This window comes from Diachasma alloeum, unplaced genomic scaffold (assembly GCF_001412515.2).
Source record: "Diachasma alloeum isolate Michigan unplaced genomic scaffold, Dall2.0 Dall_scaffold_00544, whole genome shotgun sequence".
Taxonomy (NCBI): Eukaryota; Metazoa; Arthropoda; class Insecta; order Hymenoptera; family Braconidae; genus Diachasma; species Diachasma alloeum.
In genome coordinates this window covers 130,443-153,006 of record NW_021680676.1, presented here as the reverse complement: position 1 = coordinate 153,006, position 22,564 = coordinate 130,443, and the positions used below count along the sequence as shown (strand labels likewise).

Genomic DNA, 22,564 nt, shown 5'->3' with positions numbered 1-22,564 from the left:
GTCTGAGGAGGAGTTGGAGAGGGAGGTTTATGAACCATCTCAAGTAAGTAATTTATTCTCGTAATTTCTGAAATTTAAGATTTAGAAAATTTTTAGGTATATGTTTTTATCCTCTTTCTTTTTTTTGCAGTTTGCGGATCATGTTATTCTCATTTCCCGGGTGCTGATACCTGCAGCTTGGGCTACGCGGTATTCTAGATCGTATCTAAAACAAACTGCAAACCGTGCCATCATGATGATCCACGTGATCCCTGTGATGATTGACTTGACGGTTAATTTAGAACCTCCTGCCCTCCTCATCGCAAATGATGGATTCTATTGGTTCCAGAGAGAATAATAGGATGTGGCTCCTATCAAAGGATTATTGTGTTTAACGTGTAAAAAAGAAAAAAATATATAAGTTCAGTTTCATTTGGAATCAGCGTTTGTTTATTTCAAGCGTGTTTTGGTTCCCTTTAAAACCCTTCAAGCGAATCACCCGCGAGTCGCGAATTAATCAACCCTTTCACGGAGGTGCATTAACTAAATTGTCGATAGAGCGTCTCAGAGTCCAAAACCGTGAATTAATTAATGAATCCGCGGATTAAACCGTGAATCAAACTGCGACCCGCGAGCCACGAAGTAATCAACCCTTTCGCAGAGCTGCATTAACCAGGTCGTCGATAGAATCCCATTTGATCGGAAAACCGCGAATTAAGTTAATTGGCTCGCGAATTAATTAATCGATCCGCGAATTAAACCACGACCCTCGAATCACACGGTGACCCGCGAAGTAATCAACCCTTTCAGCCACTCCCTCGTGGGGAGTGGATTGACAAGTCGCCAATAGAACCTCCTTCGACCAAAAAAACGCGAATCAAATTAATTGACCTGCTAATCAAACCGCTAATTAAATTAATTAACCCGCGAATTAAAATCGCGGATCCGCGAATTAATCGACCACCCACCCACCCACTTCCATCTGACCCCTCCCCTACTGGGCCCCAACGACCAGGTCTCCGCTAAAACGTTGACCCAGAACCTACTAATGAATTGATAATTACTTGATTAATTAATTAATTAAATAATTAATCAATAATTAAATCAATCAATAATTAATTAATTAGCGCGGATTGATTAACCCAACCCCCTCGCGGGGGCCCTTTGGCCAGGTCTCCGCTAAAATGTTGACCCAGAACATTGACATATACTATTTTTTGTCATGAATGGCCGAAAAGGAGGTCGGGCCTGGGAACAAGAGCCGGGTCCAGGAGGCCCCCCCCTCAAAAAATAAACAAAAACAAAAAAAAATTAAGAGATGAGGAAAAAAAATTAATTGAAATAATCCTTGAAAAAAATCGAACAGCTGAAAAATTTTTATTTAAAATCAATCAACTGATATAGTATATTTCGTAACGAGTGCAAACAAGTTTTTTTTTGGCGAGTGATATAATCCCACGAGCTAAAAAACATTTTTTCACGAGTTACGAACAATATTTTTCATCACAATGTGGCGAAAATTGGACTTTTAGGCACGCGGAGCATGCCGAAAAGGTCACTTTTCGTCACAGCGTGGTGAAAAAAAATTAATGCGATCAATTAAACGAATTTTCTTCCCTCACCCTGAAAAGAATTACATCCAAATGAAAAAATGTTATCTTTTAGGAGATAGTCAAAAGGATACCTTAAATTTATCAAAAAGTTATCTAAAAGACTGTCGGACCCAAGGTAACATTTTGCACAGACATAAGACAGTCTCTTTGTATATCGAAATAGTAGATTATGTCATTAGGCGACAAAAGTATTATTTGGCGAATGTGGCTTTATAATCCGAGCCGAAGGCAAGGATTATAATCACATTCGTCAGATAATACTTATATCGCCGTGTGGCATACAATATTTTATGTCATTGAGCCCGAAAACTGCGATCTAATCGAGCGAAGCAAGGACATAATCTACTATTTCTCTATTTTGGTCAATGATACGTATTCTAACAGATACTGTGAAGAATGCTCACGATAAAACAGAAATTTATAATGTAATTCGAGTTTTTCGAACAAAATGGATTTTCACGTGTTATTCTTATGGGAAAAAGTTTTTCGTGTCACGCAACCTGAAAAACCCCATTTTCGTGGCTCTGCGCGCCACGAAATTGCCGTTTTGCAGGTCCCTCGACACGAAAATTAATATACACGCCTCGCCATGGAAAACATATCATCCTCCCCCCACGTGCTTGCCATCCTCGCCTTCGGCTTGGAAGGCAATCTTGCACGTGAGGGACGGTGATCTGTTTTCCAAGGCTCGGTCATGTAATGTACTATTTCTCGACGAGCCGCCCAAAGAATTATCCCATAGCGCACCGGTGGATGGATGTTCATCTTCAGCCAAAAAGGCAACAGTTTTGATGCGACGAGGTGAAAAAAATGGCCCATGATTGGAAACTGAAACAGTCTATTGTACGTCATTAACAAAGATAGACGAATCATCACCAGTGAGGGTACTGCGGTGAAGGGAGTACGGCAGGGATCGGACCTAACGTTATTTTTTTAAATATTATCGAACGGATTATTGATTATTAATGTATTCGATGAACCAGTCTGTTTGAATAATTGATATTCATTTAATCAGTTGCGACGTTGCAACCAAATTTAATAATTTATTTCACTAAAATTCTGAATTATCTTTCCATAATAGATGCCTTTTCGCATGAAATTATTGTTAATTATATTTTGAAATTTTGTTTGGGCCGAAAGTACTATTATAAGAGCAAAAAAGTCATTAAATTGTTTGAAATTATTCGTTTATCAATTACTATGAAGTAATTGAATCTGTTGGGGCTAAATTATTTATTGAGGCCAGATGAATCAAAAGAGATATTTTCATCACGCTGTGCGAAAAAGTAAACGTTCCTTTTCCACACATTGTGATGAAAAATATCGTTCGATACTCGTGGGAAAAGTGTTTCTTGGCTCGTGGGCGGTTTATAGCACGAGCCGAAGACAAGTCAAAAAATTCTTCCGCACTCGTTACGAAATATACTATTTCCAATTAAATAAAGCGAAATAATATTTATTCAGTAATTTAAATTGCTGTTCGGGCTTTTTAATACAAAATAAACGTTTGAGATTTAATTTATGAATGAAAATTGAAGAAATATTCAATAAGAAAAAAGATACAAGGTTGTGTGACTTCAACGCGTCCCTTGAATTCCACACTTTACAGAGACGCTTTTATGTATTCTCTGATTTGCAAAAATATTACTGAAAATGATTCTAAATCCCAAAAATATTCTTTACAAAATTCTCACAATCCTTCTCTAATTACCTGAATAATTATTGTATCTGATTCATTGAGGATGTCTCGAATATAAATGAGTAAACTTTATTCTATTTTCAATTTTCCAATTTTAGCAAAAATGCCCAAAATGGTAACATTGGGGAAGCCCTTGACGCTCCGGGTTTTCCTAGGAGTTTCCTAATAATTCATTTATTCAATTACTAAATTTTATCCAGTGAAAATAATTCTCAATTCACCGACTGTAATGGTTAGGTGGGTGAGGTGTTGCTCCGGCGGACACCCAAGCTAAGCAGCGTTGAGCTGGGTTAGTACTTGGATGGAACACCTCGCTCGCACAAAAATTGCGGGCGGTAGGTACGATATAGCGGCGTAGTGTCTCCATCTAGTCAGTGTGACAGATAGATATATTAGGGCACTGCACAATCGACCGGCTATGCGACTGGGGTTTTACATGGTTTTCCGTGCAGTCCTAGCTCGAATGGGGCACAGCTAAGAGTAAGACGGCCATGATACCGCAGATAACAATGAGAGGAAAACAAAGGAGGGGAGGCAGGCTAGAGGAGGGGTTTCAAGTCGAGAATTACTTCGATAAAACCAATGAAATAGAAAAGTAAATAAATAAATAATAATTCTCAATTCAACTCTACTTTCCTCACTAATTCATTCCGCTAGGACCGTTCAATTTTGATACGATCTCCGTAATTGCAGTTTTCCCTCTGCCATACACGTGATTTTCTCACAGTTACTCACGTGAGTGGAATAAACTTGTTTTTCTCGATTATTCGACCTTTCCGCGTTTCTTCGACGTTGTTTTGATTTTCCCTCGTCTTCCTCACTTCTCAAGATGGTCCTGCGGCCTGAGATATACTTAAATCCTAACTTAATTACTCACCAACTAATTTATTGGGTGTATGACTTAATTTTTACAGATTTTTCAGCAAATTTATTTAATAGAAAAAAATAGAGAACAATGAAATTAATCTTGGAAATATTGTCCACAGTTTTCTATGACCTGACGCCATGTCAGGTAACATACGAATGCCGTTCCCAAAGAAACTTGCAGGCTTTGAGGCAATAAAGTCATCGACGAATTTACGCACATTGTCCAGCGTTTTGAACTGTTTATCCACTAAGGCGTGATGCGTTGACCGGAACAAGTAATAGTCGGATATGGCCAAGTCTGGTGAATATGCCGCGTGTGGGAGAACTTCCCATCTCAAGTTCAAGCAGTATGGCTTGCTTGCTTCCTTACCCAGTAAATGGCCTTTTCCGATCAATTTCTTCGCTCAGTTTATTCAATTGTCGGCGGTAGCGTTCCGCAGTCAGCGTCTGACCAGTTTCCAGGAATTCGTAATAAAGCACACCATTCATATCCCACCAGATACACAGGAGAATCTTCTTTAAGTAGATGTTCAGTTTCGGCGTCGATGTACTGGGTTGCCCGGGATCTACCCCCGACTTTTTATGTTTGGGATTCTTGTAAAAAATATACTTTTCATCACCCGTCACACTTTCCACAAGAAGTCCTTTTTTTGTTGCCGGACAAGCAGTGAAAAGCACGTGTTCGTACCTTGACCTAGGTTGTGTTCGGTCAACACATGTGAGACCCACCTTCCAAGTGTTTAGATTTTTTCCATTTAGTGCAAACGCTTGGAAATAGCTGTTTGGGTGACTCCTAACTAAGCTGCAAGCTCTTGTTGCGTTTGCATTTAGTCTTCATTCAGTAGAGCTTGCAATTCCGCATCTTCAAACTTTCGAGGGTGTCTAGGGCGCGGCTGGTCACTAATCGAAATCACCACTTCTAAAACGTTTGTACCAATAATTACACGTTCCATAAGATACAACGTCGGCGTCGAGAATACTACATATTGATTCCCGTGCTTTAGAAGCATTTTTTCCTTGTTGGAATTCGTATAAAATGCAGTGCCGAATGTGCTGTTTATCAGTTGCCATCATAAACTCTGCTATTCTGAGAGGTTATGTAACTCACATAAACTTATCGTTCAGTGTTCTGGAACCTTTTGTTCGATCCTTTCAAAACCACAAAAGACCGCGGAAATATTTCTATTTTAAATATAATTCTAAGCTCGAAGAAAAAATCTGTAAAAATTGAGTCATACACCTAATAATCTTCACGAAGGGTTTGTCAATCGTTGGTGTCGTCACGCAGAGTCTCGTCTTTCCAGGCTTCTTTCTCCTTCAGGGTCAGTTTTTTCCCTTCACACGCATTCTCACCAATCCGGAGCTTTAGCCTTCTTTCGGCCAACAGAACAGCCAATGCAGTGCGTCCTCTTCATTTCCTCTCGATTCACATCGATCTTGACGCCGTCACGGTCAAGGTGGCAATTAATGCACATCCAAGGTCGAGGTCAGTGCCATTCTTACCGACTTTTCAGCTGTTCACAAGAGTCGGATGCCAAGTGTTACATTAATGCATTTCTCTATGCATTCCATCCGTTCACGAGTGAGGAAGAATCTCCGATTTTTCCCTCACATCCAGATCTACTGGTGAACATGGTCGAGACTTTCTTCATTCCCAATCATCGTTGATTGCATCCTTCGGGCGACATAACCTCACCTGTCACAACATTAACCTCGTGAGTCCATACTTTTTTCAGGTCCTAAATTATTCCTTTCTTTTCTTACTATTTTCTCTCTAGATTTTCACGAGAATATTCCCTGGTCTTTTTACGGATCCAAAATATTTTAATCTCGTTTTGGATCCTGGATGACTCCTGTCAGCAGCACGACAACAACAACTCTCCTCAGGATACATTTCCAGGTCATTTCATTACTTCTCAGGCACTCTTATTGGACTTTCAGGTTCTCCGCTGCTAAAACATCCTGGCCAGCATATTCAGCAATGCTTCACTCCTTTTTACGCCTCAATTGGTGAGAAACGTGTGACTTATTGACAGTTCCCTGCGCCAGTCTTCACTCCACAAGATCCGGGATGACTTACTCACTATTATTCACAAGTTTCCGCGGATACATGGGTAAAAGCACCAGAGCGTATACTTTGCTATTTAAATTTCCTTTAATGACATATTTTTCCGGATAATTAATCCGGATATTTAAGTGACCTTCGTCACACAGTAATTGCAGTAGAATGATTCTCGATTATTTCGCCAATAAATAGTCGCGTTCAATAAATTTTCCATTATTTCGTCTTTAAATAATCGTGTTAAAAAAGTTTTCGATTATTTCGCCAATCAATCATTGCAGTCAAAACCGGTTGATTACTCGATTATTGAGTAATTTGTGTTGACAATTTATTATTTTTCATCTCATCCAGGGATCGGACCTAATGTTATTTTAAATCATATGATCGAATGGATTATCTATTATTAATGTATTTGAAGAATCAGTCTGTTTGAATAATTGATATTTGATATCAATATATCACCTTCGATTGATTTCTTATTTACGATGGTGGGTCAATAATTACCTGCGTTTGACGAGAGATGACATTACTGGGGCAAGTCCATAATACCATTATATATTCTCATTTTTGAAACGACGTCACACAAAATTTCAGGCTGATTGCTTGATTAGTTTCGTTTTGGAAATCAGCGTTTTTCGAAACAATAGAGAAAAAGCCATATCTATCTGTTTCGCTTCCTATTTTTGGATGGGAACACGTGCGAACAAATGAAAGCGAAGTTCGATGCTGTCTACCGGGACTCTTCACCATCTATGACAACCGTCAGATATTGGTTCAGTGAATTCAAACTTGGCCGTACCTCTGTATTTGATGAGGAGCGTCCAGGCCGCCCAGCAGATGTGGTTACTGAAGAAATCGTTGAAAAGGTCTACATACATAATTCTACATACGCGATATTTTTTTCTCGAAATATATTCATCTCAGAATGACCACTGATTTTTTAAAGATTTTTTGGTGCATGATCTCAGCAGTTATGATTTTTTTCCTTATTTTCGTTTAAAATGACATAACTCACTCAAAAATAAAGCGATTGAAATGTTTTTTTTAAACGTGTGTTTTTAATCGAGTTTCATTCCATAACAGGAATATTTTTTGTATGCCGTACAACATGGAAAATTTGGAAAAAAAACCTACTAAAATTGATGGTTTTTCAAGTTCAACCCGATTTAAAATTCTCAAAAAAATTGAGTACATTTGAAATGATGAAAAACGAGGAATTACCAAAGGGAAAAATGGGCCTTCAATTATATGTCATAGTTTCGACCATTTTCCGTATGGAAGTCGATTTTTCAGATTTTCAGGGACTAAATAATTACATGAGCGGAAAATAAAATGTTTCTCTATGTTCAGTATGAGAAAAAAACTATTTTATTTTTCTAATTAAACGAGTTCAAATATTACAATGAATTGCCGCTTCTCAGACCTATGGACGGATAATAGTAAATGATTTGATTTTATCACTTCGGGAAAATAATTTCACATTCAAAATTCCCAACTGCTTTGGAATGACACAGTGGTACTTGTGGGTTCCAGGTAGTGGCCTAGCACTCAAGAAACGACTTCTCAAATCATCGATAGCTTGTTCATATTTCTCTTTAAGGATATATTCAGCTTTGAGATGAGTAAAATGTCTTGAAGCCCATTCATAAAGTTCATATGGTCTTGTGATTTGACGATCGACAGGAAGTTGAAGGCTAACTCGAGCGGCAGCCCCTTTCAAAGCTCCACCAACGCCATCACACGGTCCCTTACCATGAGCAGTGGCAAAAAAATGCCATTCGGCATCAACACCGTAATCCTCTTTATGATAAGAAATGTTGATGAAATTCTTGAAGTTTTAGAACTGAGTGGGAGCCCCATCTGAGAAGTAATAGATCTTCACTGGATTTATTGATTTTATGAACTGAATGAGTTTCTTAGTATTTACATGAACTGGTACTGCATCATGGAGCAAATGATCGGAAATTATTGCAAGACTTTTATGAATAATGTTCGATCTCTCCTTATAATAAATGACGATAGTATAAATGGTTGCCGCGTCATTGTTCCAATAGAAACCCGGAGCGACGTCTTGCACAACAAATGCATAATTTTCTGCGAAATCACAAATGACCAAAAATTCTCCATCGCCCAATGGTTCCCCAACTCCTTAACGTAATTACCTTCCTCTTTTGCGATAAATGTGTGAGGCAAAAGTGCAATCATCTTTTCACAAAAATCATCAGTGAATTCGTCAACATCTTGCGTCACAGTTACTAGGGAGCTACGAGGCTTCGAAACCCACTGCTTACACACAATTGTGTCCATATCATTCTCTACCAGCGTGTTTTTGATGAAGGAGTGTAACGTTTCGAAACTTGGACAATGTTCACATGTTCTTAAATAACATTTAGGAGTTACGTCGTAACAAATCAGGAAGTCAATGCAATTACTGTAGTGGTCCAATGGATAACGTGTGTTACTTGTCAAAGTTTACAAGTTCGAACCTGTAGACATTGAACAAAGTAGGTCGAGAGTAACACCTTCATGCACAACTATTCTAGCTTCATAGAAATTATTAATTGATAACATACCAAGCATCATTAGTTTAATATTTTGGTGCATTGCGCAAACACACACCGTATGTGTTGCGCTTGAACCGGCAAGAACACAATGCTTCGGACGTACCATTGCGAATGATGAAAACCCAATTTTATCATTTGGATTGTGATCTTAAAAGAGTTGGAATAACTCTTCCAAATTACAAAGAATTAACCGTTTTTGATAGTGAATTTTGAGACCATCGCTAGTTTTTGTAGATACGCAATCTTTTTTCCCTGGCATAACACTGCTGAATCTGCCATCGTTGTAAAAGCCCAATACTTTACTCGTGATTTCTTCAGGTCATTTGTGCCCTAGGAAATGACAGAAAAACACGAGAAAAATTCAGAGTGAAACATAAAACAAAGGTCCATTGAATAAAGTAACCAATCTAGTCAAGAGTCTGGGCTTAATAGAATCCCTTTCGCTTTCACCAATGCTTTTGATTTGATTACCATGGACTCCGGGGCATCCATAGTTTCAGAAACTCTTTTCACGCTCAAATGTAAAGATAATAGAGTCAGAAGTTGATATTTTTTTGATTTAAGGGTGCCTTCCTCAAGAAATTTGTTCTTGTAACTATTCACCATCATTTGAAAATCAATTATGTCACTCTGAGTTTCAAAAAGATTGAAGCAAGAGCCTGTCAACTGTTGCTTCAAATTAATTGAGATTTTTTCAATTCCCCCCCCCCCCTCCCCCCCCTCCCCTCCCCTCTCCCCTCCTCTCTCCCTCCTTCTATCCCTCTCTCCCTCTCTCTCTCTTCAAAATTCTCCCTCAGGTCTCATTCTCTTCGTCGATAATTTGTTCAAAATCCCGCCTAGACTTTTAAACAATACTCTAGTGTGGCCGGCAATACCCGGGTGACAATTTTTTCTGCTTTTTATTTTTAAATTGAAATTAATTTTTAAATCAATTTTTTTGTGGTTTACATGGGTTAGAAATGTAAATATAAATCATTAGCTTGACAATTTCTATAAAATTTATTTTATGTCTCATGCTCAAGTATTTCTGTAACAGAATCATGAATTTAAAAAATTGGGTTTTAATTCTCGAATTCGCTTTAAATTTCTAGAAATTCCTTGAATTAACCCAAAATTTCTTGAAACTCCATGCATTCTTTCGAAAGATCCGGAAACTCCCATTTTTCTCGACATTTCCAAAAACTCCTCACATACCGTTTAATTTTCCAGAAACTTGTTGAATTCTCACTAATCTCTTAGAAATTCTTTGCATTCTCTCGAAATTTCTGGAAACTTCTCGAATTCCTTTGAAATTTCTAGATACTCCTTAAATTCCCTCGTAATTTCCTGAAATTCCCTGAATTCCCCTGAAAATTCTAGAAAGTCCCTGAATTCTCATGGAATTTCTAGAAATTCCTTGTATTCTATTAATATTTCTAGACATTCTTTGGATGCTATCGAAATTGCTATAAACTTCTAGAATTCCGTCGAAATTTCTAAACACTTTTTGCATTCTCTCGAAATTTCTAGAAGCTCCTTGCATTTTCTCGAATTCCCATGAACTTTCTAGAAACTCCCTTAATTCTGTCAAATTTCTTAGAAATTCCATGCATTTTCTCAAATTTACTAGAAACTCCCTGAAGTTCCTCGAAATTTTTAGAAATTCCTTGAATTTTCTCGAAATTTTTATACACTATTTGAATTTTCGAGAAATTCCCTAGAATTGTCCAGAAATTTTCTTGCTGAAAAATGCGAAAACCTTGAATGTTCTAAAATTTCGTCGAAGATGCAAGGATTTGCGAATTTTTCCTAAAAACCTAGAATTTTCCAGAACACTGCTGAATGTTTCCCGGTTTTTCATAAACCACCGAAATTTTTTAGATTTTTCAAAAAACCCGAGAAGTTTTCAGGAAATGCTAACAATTGTAAGAAAATGTGTCATCACAGAAATGGGAATAATTTTTATTCTTTAGAAAACTTGAGAATTTTCTCGAATTTTCTAGAAAACTTGAAAAGTTTCTTGAATTTTCTAGAAAATTGGCGAAACTTCGCCAATGTTCTATAAAACTTCAGAAATTATTCGACTTTTCTAGAAAATGTGAGAAATTGTTCGAATTTCTCGAGAAAACTTGAGAAATTTCTCGAATTTTTCAGAACACTTCAGAAAACCTGAGAACTTTCGACGAAACGGTGAAAATTTTAAGGAAATATCTCATAATAATTGAAATGGGAATACTTTATCTAATAACTATCGTAGAGCATTCTGGAGTTCTCCCGAAAGGTCTTGCAATTTCCACTATCATTGACTGAATGGTTCTTTTTAGTTTCGAAGAATATTCCCTCATTTTCTAGAAAATTCGAGAAACCTTCAGAAAGTTGTGGAAATTTCTCGAACTTTCTGCGTTTCACCCTCTCAGGGGTGGATTTTCGAGAAAATAAAAAACACGTGTGTTTTCATTTTTAAAAGAGAATCTACACGCGCATTTTCAACTCTAACTTGAGCGGTTCTCGAAATCTTTTCACTCCCTTAAAAAGTGAATTTCCAAAAACCCTCTTTTAGTGGGAGCTTACGTTACTAAGGGTAGCTGTAGGCAAAAGCTCATGCTCGTAGCTCTTGTAGTTTGGGCTGTGCGTTGATATATTAGTCGCCTGGAAAATGGCTTCTCCTTTATATTAGGTGTGTGAATATGACTCCGCCCTTTCCCAACAGATGTCGTTTTTACTATTGTTTACGTGCACTAATAAATGGCAACACTTGTATTCGTTAGTACTTTACGTCAGCTGTCAAACGCACTACGTGACATTTGCTTGAAATGTAAGCAACAAGTGTTTTTACCTCCGTGACAATGGCGGTTTTCGTTCCAAGTAAACATCATTTGCGGGAAGTGTTATTACACTATTACATTGCAAAGAAAAGTGTAGCGGAAACTCATCGTTTGCTTGTGGAGATTTATGGTGAGCATGCTCCATCTAATACAACTTTCAAGGAATGGTTTCGACGATTTCAAAATAATGACTATGGGACTGAGGACAGAGAACATGGAAAACCACCAACAAAATTTGAAGATGCTGAATTGGAGACATTATTGGCAGAGGATTCTTGCCAAACTCAATCAGAATTGGCTGCAGCATGAAATGTTGAACGATCAACTGTTGCAAAGCGTTTAAAAGCAATGGGAATGGTTCAAAAAGTTGGTAACTGGGTTCCATATGAATTGAAAGAAAGAGACATGGAACGTCGAAAAACAATTTGTGAAATGCTACTTCAAAGACAGCAATGAAAAGGATTTTTGCATCGAATAGTCACAGGAGATAAAAAATGGATATATTATGAGAATCCTAAACGCCGAAAAGCTTATGTGAAGCCAGGTGAACCCGGCCCATCCCAGCCAAAAAGAAATATTCACAGTGCCAAGGTTATGCTCTGTATTTGATGGGATCAGAGAAGTGTTGTATATAATGAGTTGCTCGAACCCTCTCAAACTATCAATGGAAAAGTTTACCGACGATGACTAATGTGTTTGAAGCGAGCCATAGAACAAAAACGACCAGAATGGGTGAATAGGCACAGTAAATTAATTCTTCAACATGACAATGCCAAACCGCATACCGCCCAAGTTGTGAAAAGATATTTAGATGGACAGGAGTGGGAAGTGCTACTCCACCCGCCATATTCGCCAGACATAGCTCCTTCTGATTACCACTTATTCCGAACACTGCAGTCAGATCTTATGGGAGAACGGTTCACTTCATACGAAAGTATCAAAATTTGGCTTGATAATTGGATCAGCTCAAAAGACCAGGATTTGTTCAGGCAAGGAATGGGTAAATTACCTGAAAGATGGGCGAAGGTTGTAGCCGCAGATAGAGCATAGTTTCAATAAACTTTTCTTTAATTTTCTAAACAAGAAAATGTGTTTTATTTGAACAAAAAAGGGCGGAGTCATATTCACACGCATAGATAGGATTAATAATAATGAATTATTATGGCCGAAATAAAAAATGAAAATTCTGACTGTCATAACTCATTTTGTTCCCATTTATTTCCTGTGAGCTTGTTCTTACAATAATTTTAAACATAAATAATGTCAGAACTTGTTCCTCATTGTAAGGTTCCCCACAGGAATTCGAGAAGTTGATAGAAATTTCAAGGGAATCCGAGACGTTTCTCGAAATTTCGATAGAATCCGAAGGACTTCTAGAAATTTCGAGGGAATTCAAGGAATTTTTGACAAATGTGAGGGAATGCAAGGAGTTTCCAAGAACTTCGTGACTCCTTTGTGACCTTAGTGGCCCTCGTGACCCTTTATGATTTCCCCCTCGCCCTTAAATCACCGCTACGATAAGATGCCCAAGATTTCATGTTAGAATAAAGTTGACCCCCACAATATGATACTTTTTTCTTTCACTGGTGTCGCTATCAGTCAATTTTCAACCGGCTATACCTAATTTCGGAGATTTTGGCCGCCGGAAATTTTGGGCGTCGGGGATTTTGTCAACCACCCAATTCAGGGAGTTTCTATCAAATTTGAGGGAATGCAAGGAATTGCTGAAAATTTCAAGAAAATTCAAGAAATTTTTAGAAACTTCGAGAAAATTCAGGCAGTTTCTAGAAAATGCATGGGACTCCGAGAGAATGTCAGGAGTTTCTGAAAATTTCGTGGAAATTCGGGGAGTTTCTATAAAATTCGAGGGAATGCAAGGAATTTCTGGGAAATTCGACAGGATTGAGGGATTTCTAGAAAATTCAACAGAATGCATGGAATTTCACGAAATTTTCACAGAATTCAGGGAGTTTTCAGAAAAGTTGCCTCAATTTAAGGAGTTTCTAGAAATTTGAAACGAATTCTTGAAGTAAAACCCGATTTCTTGACTTCATGATTCTATTATAGGAGTACTTGAGAACGAGTCATAAAATAAATTTCGTGAAATTTGTGAAGCTATTGATTGTTTTACACACCTGCACCGAAAGTTCGTACTTTGATCGTTCGTACTTACCTCCCTAATAATCGGGACGAAAGTGAGTACTTCTCGCTCTAGGGTGGAAAGTTTTTCCTTCGGACGGAATCTACTGATTACTTTTCACCCAATCATCAGAACGCAAAATGCAAACTTTTCTTTGCAGGTGTGTTAAAATATAACATGTGCACCTCGAGCGGAAAAACATGACTTTCCCCCCTTGGTGCACAATATACTATTCATTTTTATCCCTAACTTGTGTAAAAGACTAAAGAATGAATCGCAAAATCATTTTGAATTCAAAAATAAGATGCAGAAAAAACAGTTGCCCGGGCAACGCCGGGCACACCAGCTACTATCTTTTATATCAGGGACAAGCCCTTTTTGACGTGGACACGTCTTTCTTTTCATGACGGGGGGTCATTTGCGGAAAATTCTTGGGTGGCCAGCGCCATCTACTGAAATTCTAGAAAATTCCAGTTTTCTAAAAAATTCGAGATGTCAGAATTTCCTAGAAAAATCCAGGGGGCATATTGGGTAAAATCCATGCGTTTGAGAGAGAAAGGGGTCGGCTACAAATGCAATTCTCTCTGTCCGTTTTTGGCAATACACAGGAGAGATAAGGAACCCGCAGTCTAGGGATTATTAGGTCATCCTACTTCTGGGGTCACACTTTTTATTTTCTATATTTTAACAAGCGATAACCGACATACAATGATACTTTCATAATATTATTCAGTAATCTTCTCCATTATGGATGACGCGCTCCCAGACTGCTGGCAATTCTCGAACACCATGTAGAGTCACATTTTCATTCAAAATGGAAATAAACCTATACAACTCAATATCCAACTGCTCTTTGCTGTTGTAACGAGTGCCTGACAATTCCCTCTTCACGTGACCAAAACAATTAAAATCACACGGATTCATATCGGGAGAATATGGTGGGTGGAAAAGTTCTACTCAACCTTCATTGTCAATTAACTGCCGAAACATGCGTGCTTTATGTGGTCTGGCGTTATCGGTAAAATAAGGGGACCTGTTATGTGATGTTCTTGTGCCCACTTGGGAATATTGCCCTCCAAAAACGCCTTATAACGTTCAGATGTCAGTCGTATTTTCTGCATAAGTCGTCCAAAAAGCAATCCCTCTTATATCCATTGCAACCATCAGCACTATCTTCCGTTCGTGGAGTTCTGCACGTTGTATTCTTGGCGCTGACGTATTTGGTTCCACCCAAGATCGTGATTGATGTTTTTGAAGAGGGATATAAAATTCGACCCAACTCTCATCTATATACAGGAGCCTAGAAAGTATATTTTTCTTACAATGATACCACGCCAAATTGCTACGTGCAGCTTCTTATCGAAATTCCTTTTCATCGTCAGTTAAACTGTGAGGTATCCATATTGCCCATTTATTGACTAGACCTAAATGTTCGGTTAGTACTCTATACACAGTCGAACGAGGAATACCAAGCTGGGTGGAAAGATCGTTGACACTCACTCTAGGTGACTGACGGAGAGCTTCTGCGATTTTATATCTCCCTTCTAATCTATTTGTGACATTGGTTGAGGGATCCAGACTTCATCTTCAGTGGACATTCGACCTCGTTTATAGGCATTGAGCCAGCGTTGTATTGGTCGTTTATTTAATGCATTGCGGCCAACACATTTCACTAATAACCCGTGCGTAACTCCTTCAGAGTAATCTAATAGGGCACAAAATTTCAGGAATATTCGTTGCTCCACTACACTCAGAGATTTCTTCAATTCCTCCATCGTAAATACTGCAACGTAATTGAAACGAAAAGTATACGACACGGCTATAATGAATGAGCAATACTATCATGTTACAATTTTTTTCGTCAGATGGCGCAATACCATGCCAGCTGGAAAGAAAAACGTGACACCAGAAGTGGGATGACCTAATATATGTCTGTGGTCAACGCACAACCAAAACGGCCACTATTCCTGATTCCTTGTTCCCTATTTTCTTCGCTCGTTTATATATCTGCCTTTCGGAAGTTTTCGGCCGAGAAACTTCCGGCGTTCGATGCGAATCGCCCCGTATCTAACACCCATTGCCCTTCCATCTAGACTCTTCGATGACAACTTTTATAACCCCTCTCGGCTAAAACTTCCCTCCTCTTCCTTCTTTCATTTATTTGTGAATAAATAACGAATTAAAAAGGAATTAAAGGGTCACGAGGGAAAGAGGAGGAAGAATGTTCTTGGTGAAAGGAGTTATAAAAACTGTCATCGAAGAGTTCAAATGGAAAGGGAAAGGGTCTTGGATACGGGGCGATTCGCATGGAACGACGGAAGGTTCTCGGTCGGAAACTTCCGGAAGGTAGATTCCTATATAAACGGGGGACCCAGCGCGGTCTCCAGTTCAGTTTGAAATCAGACTTAACATACCTAGTCACGTCACCTAGACGTCTCCACGTCAAGTCTAACTGCAGTTTTAAGGATACTGCCAATTAGGATTGCGGCTCTTAGACGTGTCCACGTTAACCCATTGGCGGTGGAGAGTCGCGAATCGTCTCGGTGTGAAGGAAGGGGGGGGGGGTCGTTAGTGTGTTAGTGCGCCATAAAAAAACCACGGCGACGCACGCACACTACTACAAAATAGTGAAAATTGGGGAACCGTGACGTGGATCACTGGGTTACAGACAGACACAATGGGTTAAGTCTAACTGCTGTATCAAGGATACAGCCGATTAGAATTTTTTCACGGGATCAACGTCCAGCCTGACCTGTTAGAGTTTCGACCATGAGTTTCTGCCGACAGCATTCTAGGAAATTTAAGGTTTTCGGATTCTTCAGTGAGCAAAATGAAAAGTTCTGGAAAAATTCCAGAAGTTTCTTGAAAATTCAAGAGCATACAGGGAGATTCTAGAAAATCCAAGAGAATTCATGCAGTTTATATAAATTTCACGAGAATTCCTGGAATTTTGAGAAAATTTCGAGAAAATTCAGGGATTTTCTATCAAATTCAAGGAAATGCCAAAAGCTTCTAGAAATTTTGAGCTAATTCGAGAAATTTCTCGAAATTTTGATAGAATTCAAGGAATTTTCTGCAAAATTCAAGGGAATGTGAGAAGTTTCTAGAAATTTTGAGGAAATACGAGAAGTTTACAAAAATTTTGAAGAAATTCGAGAAATTTCTGGAAATTTTGATAGAATCCGAGGAATTTTTAGAAAATTTCTGACAATTCAAGGAGTTTCCAGAAAATTCGACAGAATTGGAGGAGTTCTAGAAAATTCAAGAGAATGTATGGAGTTTCAAGAAATTTGGGGTTAATTCCAGGAGTATTAAGAAATTTGAAGCGAATTCGAGATGTAATCCCAATTTCGTAAAAATTTGAAATTTCTTATAATTGATGCATTTTATACCTTTCATGCATTTTATGCAATGAGCATTCCTTACGACTCATCCCACCTTCCAGGGATATTTACGAAATTTATGCATTTTATGCTTAAAGGAAATGCTGATCTTTTTTAGATCGCAAAATTACTCAATTCTCATTTTTTTACTTATTCTGTTTTTTGTGCATAGATGGATGCCGACTACGATTCTATCAAGCCCGTCCAAGAAGTATTAGTGAGTTCATTGAGAAAGAAGCGAAAACGTCGTTCAAAATTCGCGGAAATGATCTCGAAGGACAAACCGAAATTTGATCCAACCTTCCACACTTCCTACAAAGACTACTTCGATCAGTACTATGGTCTTGATTATGAAGATATGATTGGAAATATGCCTTGTAGATTTAAGTACAGGGACGTGGTGCCTAATGATTATGGTCTATCCGTCGATGAGGTAATTAATCATTTCACTATTTAAATCGTCACCAGCTTCATTAATCCTCCCGAATTGATTGATTACTTATTACTCTTGTTTTCATGCAGATTTTAATGGCCGATGATAGAGAATTGAATAAGTGGTGCTCCCTGAAAAAAGCATTAGCACACAAACCCAAACATCAAGAGTTACAAGAAGTTAAAATTTACCAAGAAAAATCATTAAATACACCGTATAAGAAAAAGGTTCTCAGAAGTTTGTATGAACAGTTAGACAAGTCGGAAAATAATGATGGAGACAATGAAGAAAGTTTCATAAATAAAAAAAAGAATAGACGTAAAAAAAGCAATCGAATTAAGGCTGCGAAGACTGATGGAGTATTAATTTCTTTTCCACAAGGTGATAATAGAGATGTGACGAATAAAGCAGCAGAGGAGAAAGTTGTGATCAATCACCTGAAGAAAATTGATGAGACCTGCAATCCTACTGATTTTGTGAGTAATAAAGAAGAGCCTCCGAAGAAAAAAGTGAAGACACAATGTGTCAAGAGGATTGAACAAGAAGATAAAACTGGCGAGGAAACCAATAATGGAAGAAAAAAATTGCGGAATAGTTCTCAAGACTCATACAATTCAACTCCAAAACCAGATGATAGTAAATATCAAAAACCACTACGGGAGAAAAAATACAAGCAACTACAGAAGATGAAAAAAGCCAAGGACTCGAAGGATTCGTATAACCCGGTCATCACATCTTTAAGTGATGAGAGACTGAAAGCCTACGGAATTAAGCCGAAGAATTTCAAAAAAAAAATGAAATATGGCCTGCAATCAAGCTTAAATATGAAATTGAGTTGTGGGTAGTCATTAAATGTGAAAATAAAAATTCCGAAGGAATGCGGAAGATGGACCCACTGATGCCACCAATGATCCGAAACTAATGATGATGATGATGATGGTGATGGTCCGTACTGATATCACAAATGTGCCGAAATCTTCGAGCACATGTGTGATATCAGTTCTCTTCGTTGCATAGAAACGAATGTGTGCAATTTCTCCAGAAATTTTTATCATTTTTTTCCATACATGAGAGCCTGAGAAGATTACCTGATTAATTTGAGAGAAGGAGGAATCCTTGAAGGATCATTTTTTTTCTTCCCTTATTAAGAAAATCAAGGACAAAATGTCAAACATTTCAAGTTGGACAATTTTTCCAGAAACAATCTCAACGGAATAAGTTGTATCGAAGAGGAAAATCTGAGATGAATTACTTTACGCTTACCTAGTTAGAATCATTAAAGTAGTATGTATAAACTTCAGTTCAGTCGTTGAGTGTAACATGGAAAAATAAATTTAACGATCTAAAAAAATGATTATTTATCATTGGTAATTTTTTTACATCAATTTCGACTTTGATGAATATGAGAAATTGATCAATCAAAATTTATTTTTCATCATTTCTGCAAACAAGTCTCCTATGCAGTTCTATCAATGCTTCTCCGGATTTTAAATGACGTTGTAGAAAACGTGTTCTTTACGTAGTAAATGTCTAACATGTTAGAGAACTCATAACGTCACATTGCATCAGAAACCGTGTTACCCGGCGAAGACCACACGTCATGACAGTCACACCGCGCGATAATCATATCGCAAGAGCATAGCGAAAGTCATACGTCACACTGATTAATGGAATCATTCGCAAGCAGCCCCGTTATGGAAATTTGAATTTTATCGTTCTTGCTTCTAAATGGAAGCTTTGTAATCGTTAAAAATTAAGTTTCCAAATTTTTGTGTCAGGGAAACTATTAGGTATATAAATTAATTCTCGGCCTTTTTTCTACAATTCTGACATTTATTTGCAAAAAAATGAATACAGATCTAATCTTGAAAGTAATCACCCTCACTTTGCACGCATTTCTCTCATCTATCGGGCAATTGTCCGATTTCGGCTCGGAAGAAAGATGGCGGTTTTGACTGGATGAAGTCATCAATGCTCTGCCGGACTTCTTCAGGAGATTGTAACTGGGTATCCACCAGGTGATGTTGTAGCGCCCGAAAAAGGTGATAGTCAGAAGACGCAAGGTCTGCAGAATACGCCGTATGTGGGAGAATTTCCCAGCCCAACGTGGAAATAGCTTTCAGTTATCCGCGTCCTGCAACAAAATCACTCGCCTCGTACCACTACCAGTAAAAGGTCTCTTTTCCTCAACAGCATCACTCAATTTCACCAGTTGGTTCTGATAACGCTTAGCCGTGACGGTTTCCCCCTGTTCGAGTATCCCATAACAGATTACACCTTTGGAATCCCACCAAATACACAACAACAATTTTTTCCCGTGAATGTTCGGTTTTGCAGTGCTTGTTGCCAGTTCCCCCGGATAAACCCACGACTTTCGCCTCTTAGGATTGTCGTAAAATATCCACTTTTCATCCTCAGTCAGAATTTTATGTAAAAAATCTTTTTGTTTGAATCTGGTCAGTAGGCACATTGCAATTTCACAGCGTCGACTTTTGTTTTCGGAGGTAAGATGATGGGGCACCCAACGACCTTCCTTCTGTATCCTCCTAATTCTTTTTAAACGCACCGAAATAGCTGGTTGAGTCACTCCAAGAGTATCAGCAAGCTCCTGTTGTGTTTGACAGGGATTTTCATTGAGTAAGTTGTCCAACTCCTCGTCCTCAACTTTTTTTGGTTGCCCAGGACGTTCCCCATCCTGAAGATCAAAATTTCCATCCCGAAATTTTTTAAACCACTTTTTACATGTGCTATAAGATACAGCACTCCCTCCCAAGGCCAAACGAATCATTGCTTGTGCTTCTGCGGCAGTTTTTCCAAGTTGCAAGGTGAAAAGAAGGCAGTGCCTCAAGTGCTGCTTGTCGAACGATATTTTTATTCACTATGTTTTTTGAGGTTGTGTTAATCACACCACAATCGAACTTCAGTTGTTTGATAGTTCACAGATGGCGCTTCAAAACGCCGTTTATCGCGGGGAATTCTTTTAATTCAAATAGGTATTCTAATCAATTTAATCTGGGGGTCGAGAATTAATTTATACACCTAATAAATATGGTCTAAAAAGTCTAAATATGCGATTTTTAGATGATGTCTGTATGTATGTGTGTGTGTTTATTTTTTTTTTTTTTTCGAGGTCTTTGGAGTGAATGTACCTAACCGCACGATAGTGGACAGTAAGAGCGGTGATTACTGCCCGCACCCACTAAACACCCCTGACCCCGGGATTTCCTCCCGACTCTTCTTTCCCTCGCAGAATCACCGTTAAGTATTACTTCGCGAGGGAGGTCTCAGCTGTTTGCTCTTCCACCGTGACTTCATTCAATGTACGTCCCCCTGCCCCACTGAGATGTTGAGTGTGGGTAGGAGGTTCCAATGAATTCCTCAGCTATTCTGCAGCTTTGCGCTTGCGTTTCTCTTTCCTGAGCTCCTTCAAGACTTCGACTGCAAAGTTACTCGCCGCGTCGCAGCCCGCATGTGATGATTGCAAAACATCCATCAAGTTCTCAGGCAACACCTGCCTCCCAAGTGTAGACTTCCAGGCACTCCGGATCTCGCTAAAGTGAGGGCATGTGAAGAACACGTGCTCTGCGTCCTCGTCCACTCCTATGCAGATCGGGCACTTGGGGGAATCCTCATGTTTGAATTTATGGAGATACGCCCGAAAGCACCCATGTCTCAATAGCATCTGTGTCAGGTAGTAATTGACCTCCCCATGGTTTCGGTTTAGCCAGACATCCACCTTTGGGATCAGGCGATGAGTCTACCTCCCTTTGGTAGAATTGTCCCACTTTATGTGCCATCGCCTCAAACTGTTTCGCCTCTCTTCTATCGCCAATTCTTCGGGGTTCAGCGTTTCAGATCTCTTCCGCTGGTACAAGGATCTCCGCTTCTTAGCTAGTACCTCTATCGGTGACATCCTGGCGATGACGCGCATTGCGTCTTCGGACACCGTACGATATGCGCTCGCGACTCTTAGTCAATATACTGATGCCACCTTTCGCCGTGGTTCCTGCAGTTGCAGTGCATCACCCAAAGAGGATAAACCTGAGTAGAGGCCCGGATCGGGGGGTTTGACTCACTCCAAAAATGTTAGTTGGTACCCCACGGGAAAGGCGGCGTCCCGGTCGAATTGTCGGTAAATGTGAGTCGGGTGCGTGAGTAACTCGACAGTAGCAGTCCCGCTGTGACAGGGACAGGTTCGGAGGGGAATTTTTGTCCTCCTTGTACTCAATGTTTACTTTATGTTTTTCAGTTGATTTATTCGCCGACTAATTAATATTAAGGGATGAAACAAAGACTATTCAATGGAGAATTAAATTCCCCATCCATCAACGCCTGTTTCATCCCTTAATCTCTGCAATGAAAAAATTAATATTGCGACGAAAGTCACGGGGCTATAAGAAACCCAATGTTTTCTCGGCGCAGAGTGACTCCCCAATAATTCACCCGCTAATTACAAAATCGTCTCTCCTCTCCTAATTAACATTAAGGAATGAAATCAATGTTGTTCGATGGAGAATTAAATTCCCCATCCTTCAACCTCCGTTTCATTCCTTAATCTCTGTAACAAGGAAATTAATATTGCGACGATAGTCGCGGCGGTATGAAAAACTCGATGGTTTCTCGGCGCAGAGTGCTTCCCCATTAATTCGCCCGCTAATTAAAAAATCGTCTCTTTTCTCCTAATTAATATTAAGGAATGAAACCAATGCTGTTCGATGGAGAATTAAATTCCCCATCCTTCAACCCCCGTTTCATTCCTTAATCTCTGTAACAAGGAAATTAATATTGCGACGATAGTCGCGGCGGTATGAAAAACTCGATGGTTTCTCGGCGCAGTGACTCCCGACAACTCGCCCGCTAATTAAAAAATCGTATCTCTGCTCCTAATTAACATTAAGGAATGAAACCAATGCTGTTCGATGGAGAATTAAATTTCCCATGCAACAACTCCCGCTTCATCTCTTAATCTCTGCATTAAAAAAATTAATATTGCGACGAAAGTCACGGCGCTATAAGAAAC

At 38.9% G+C, this 22,564-nt stretch overlaps 1 protein-coding gene across 1 annotated transcript in view; it reads left to right on the top strand.

Moving 5' to 3' along the window:
- The window catches only part of LOC107043036 (protein KRI1 homolog), a 41,288-nt gene extending 22,390 nt beyond the window's left edge, over window positions 1–18,898 (top strand). Inside the window, exons 2-3 of the mRNA XM_015264336.1 lie at window positions 17,284–17,544; window positions 17,634–18,898. Coding sequence (XP_015119822.1) covers window positions 17,284–17,544; window positions 17,634–18,389 — 1,017 coding nt within the window. The 3' untranslated portion in view covers window positions 18,390–18,898. The remainder of the gene's footprint in view (window positions 1–17,283; window positions 17,545–17,633) is intronic.
- Window positions 18,899–22,564: the final 3,666 nt, after the last annotated feature.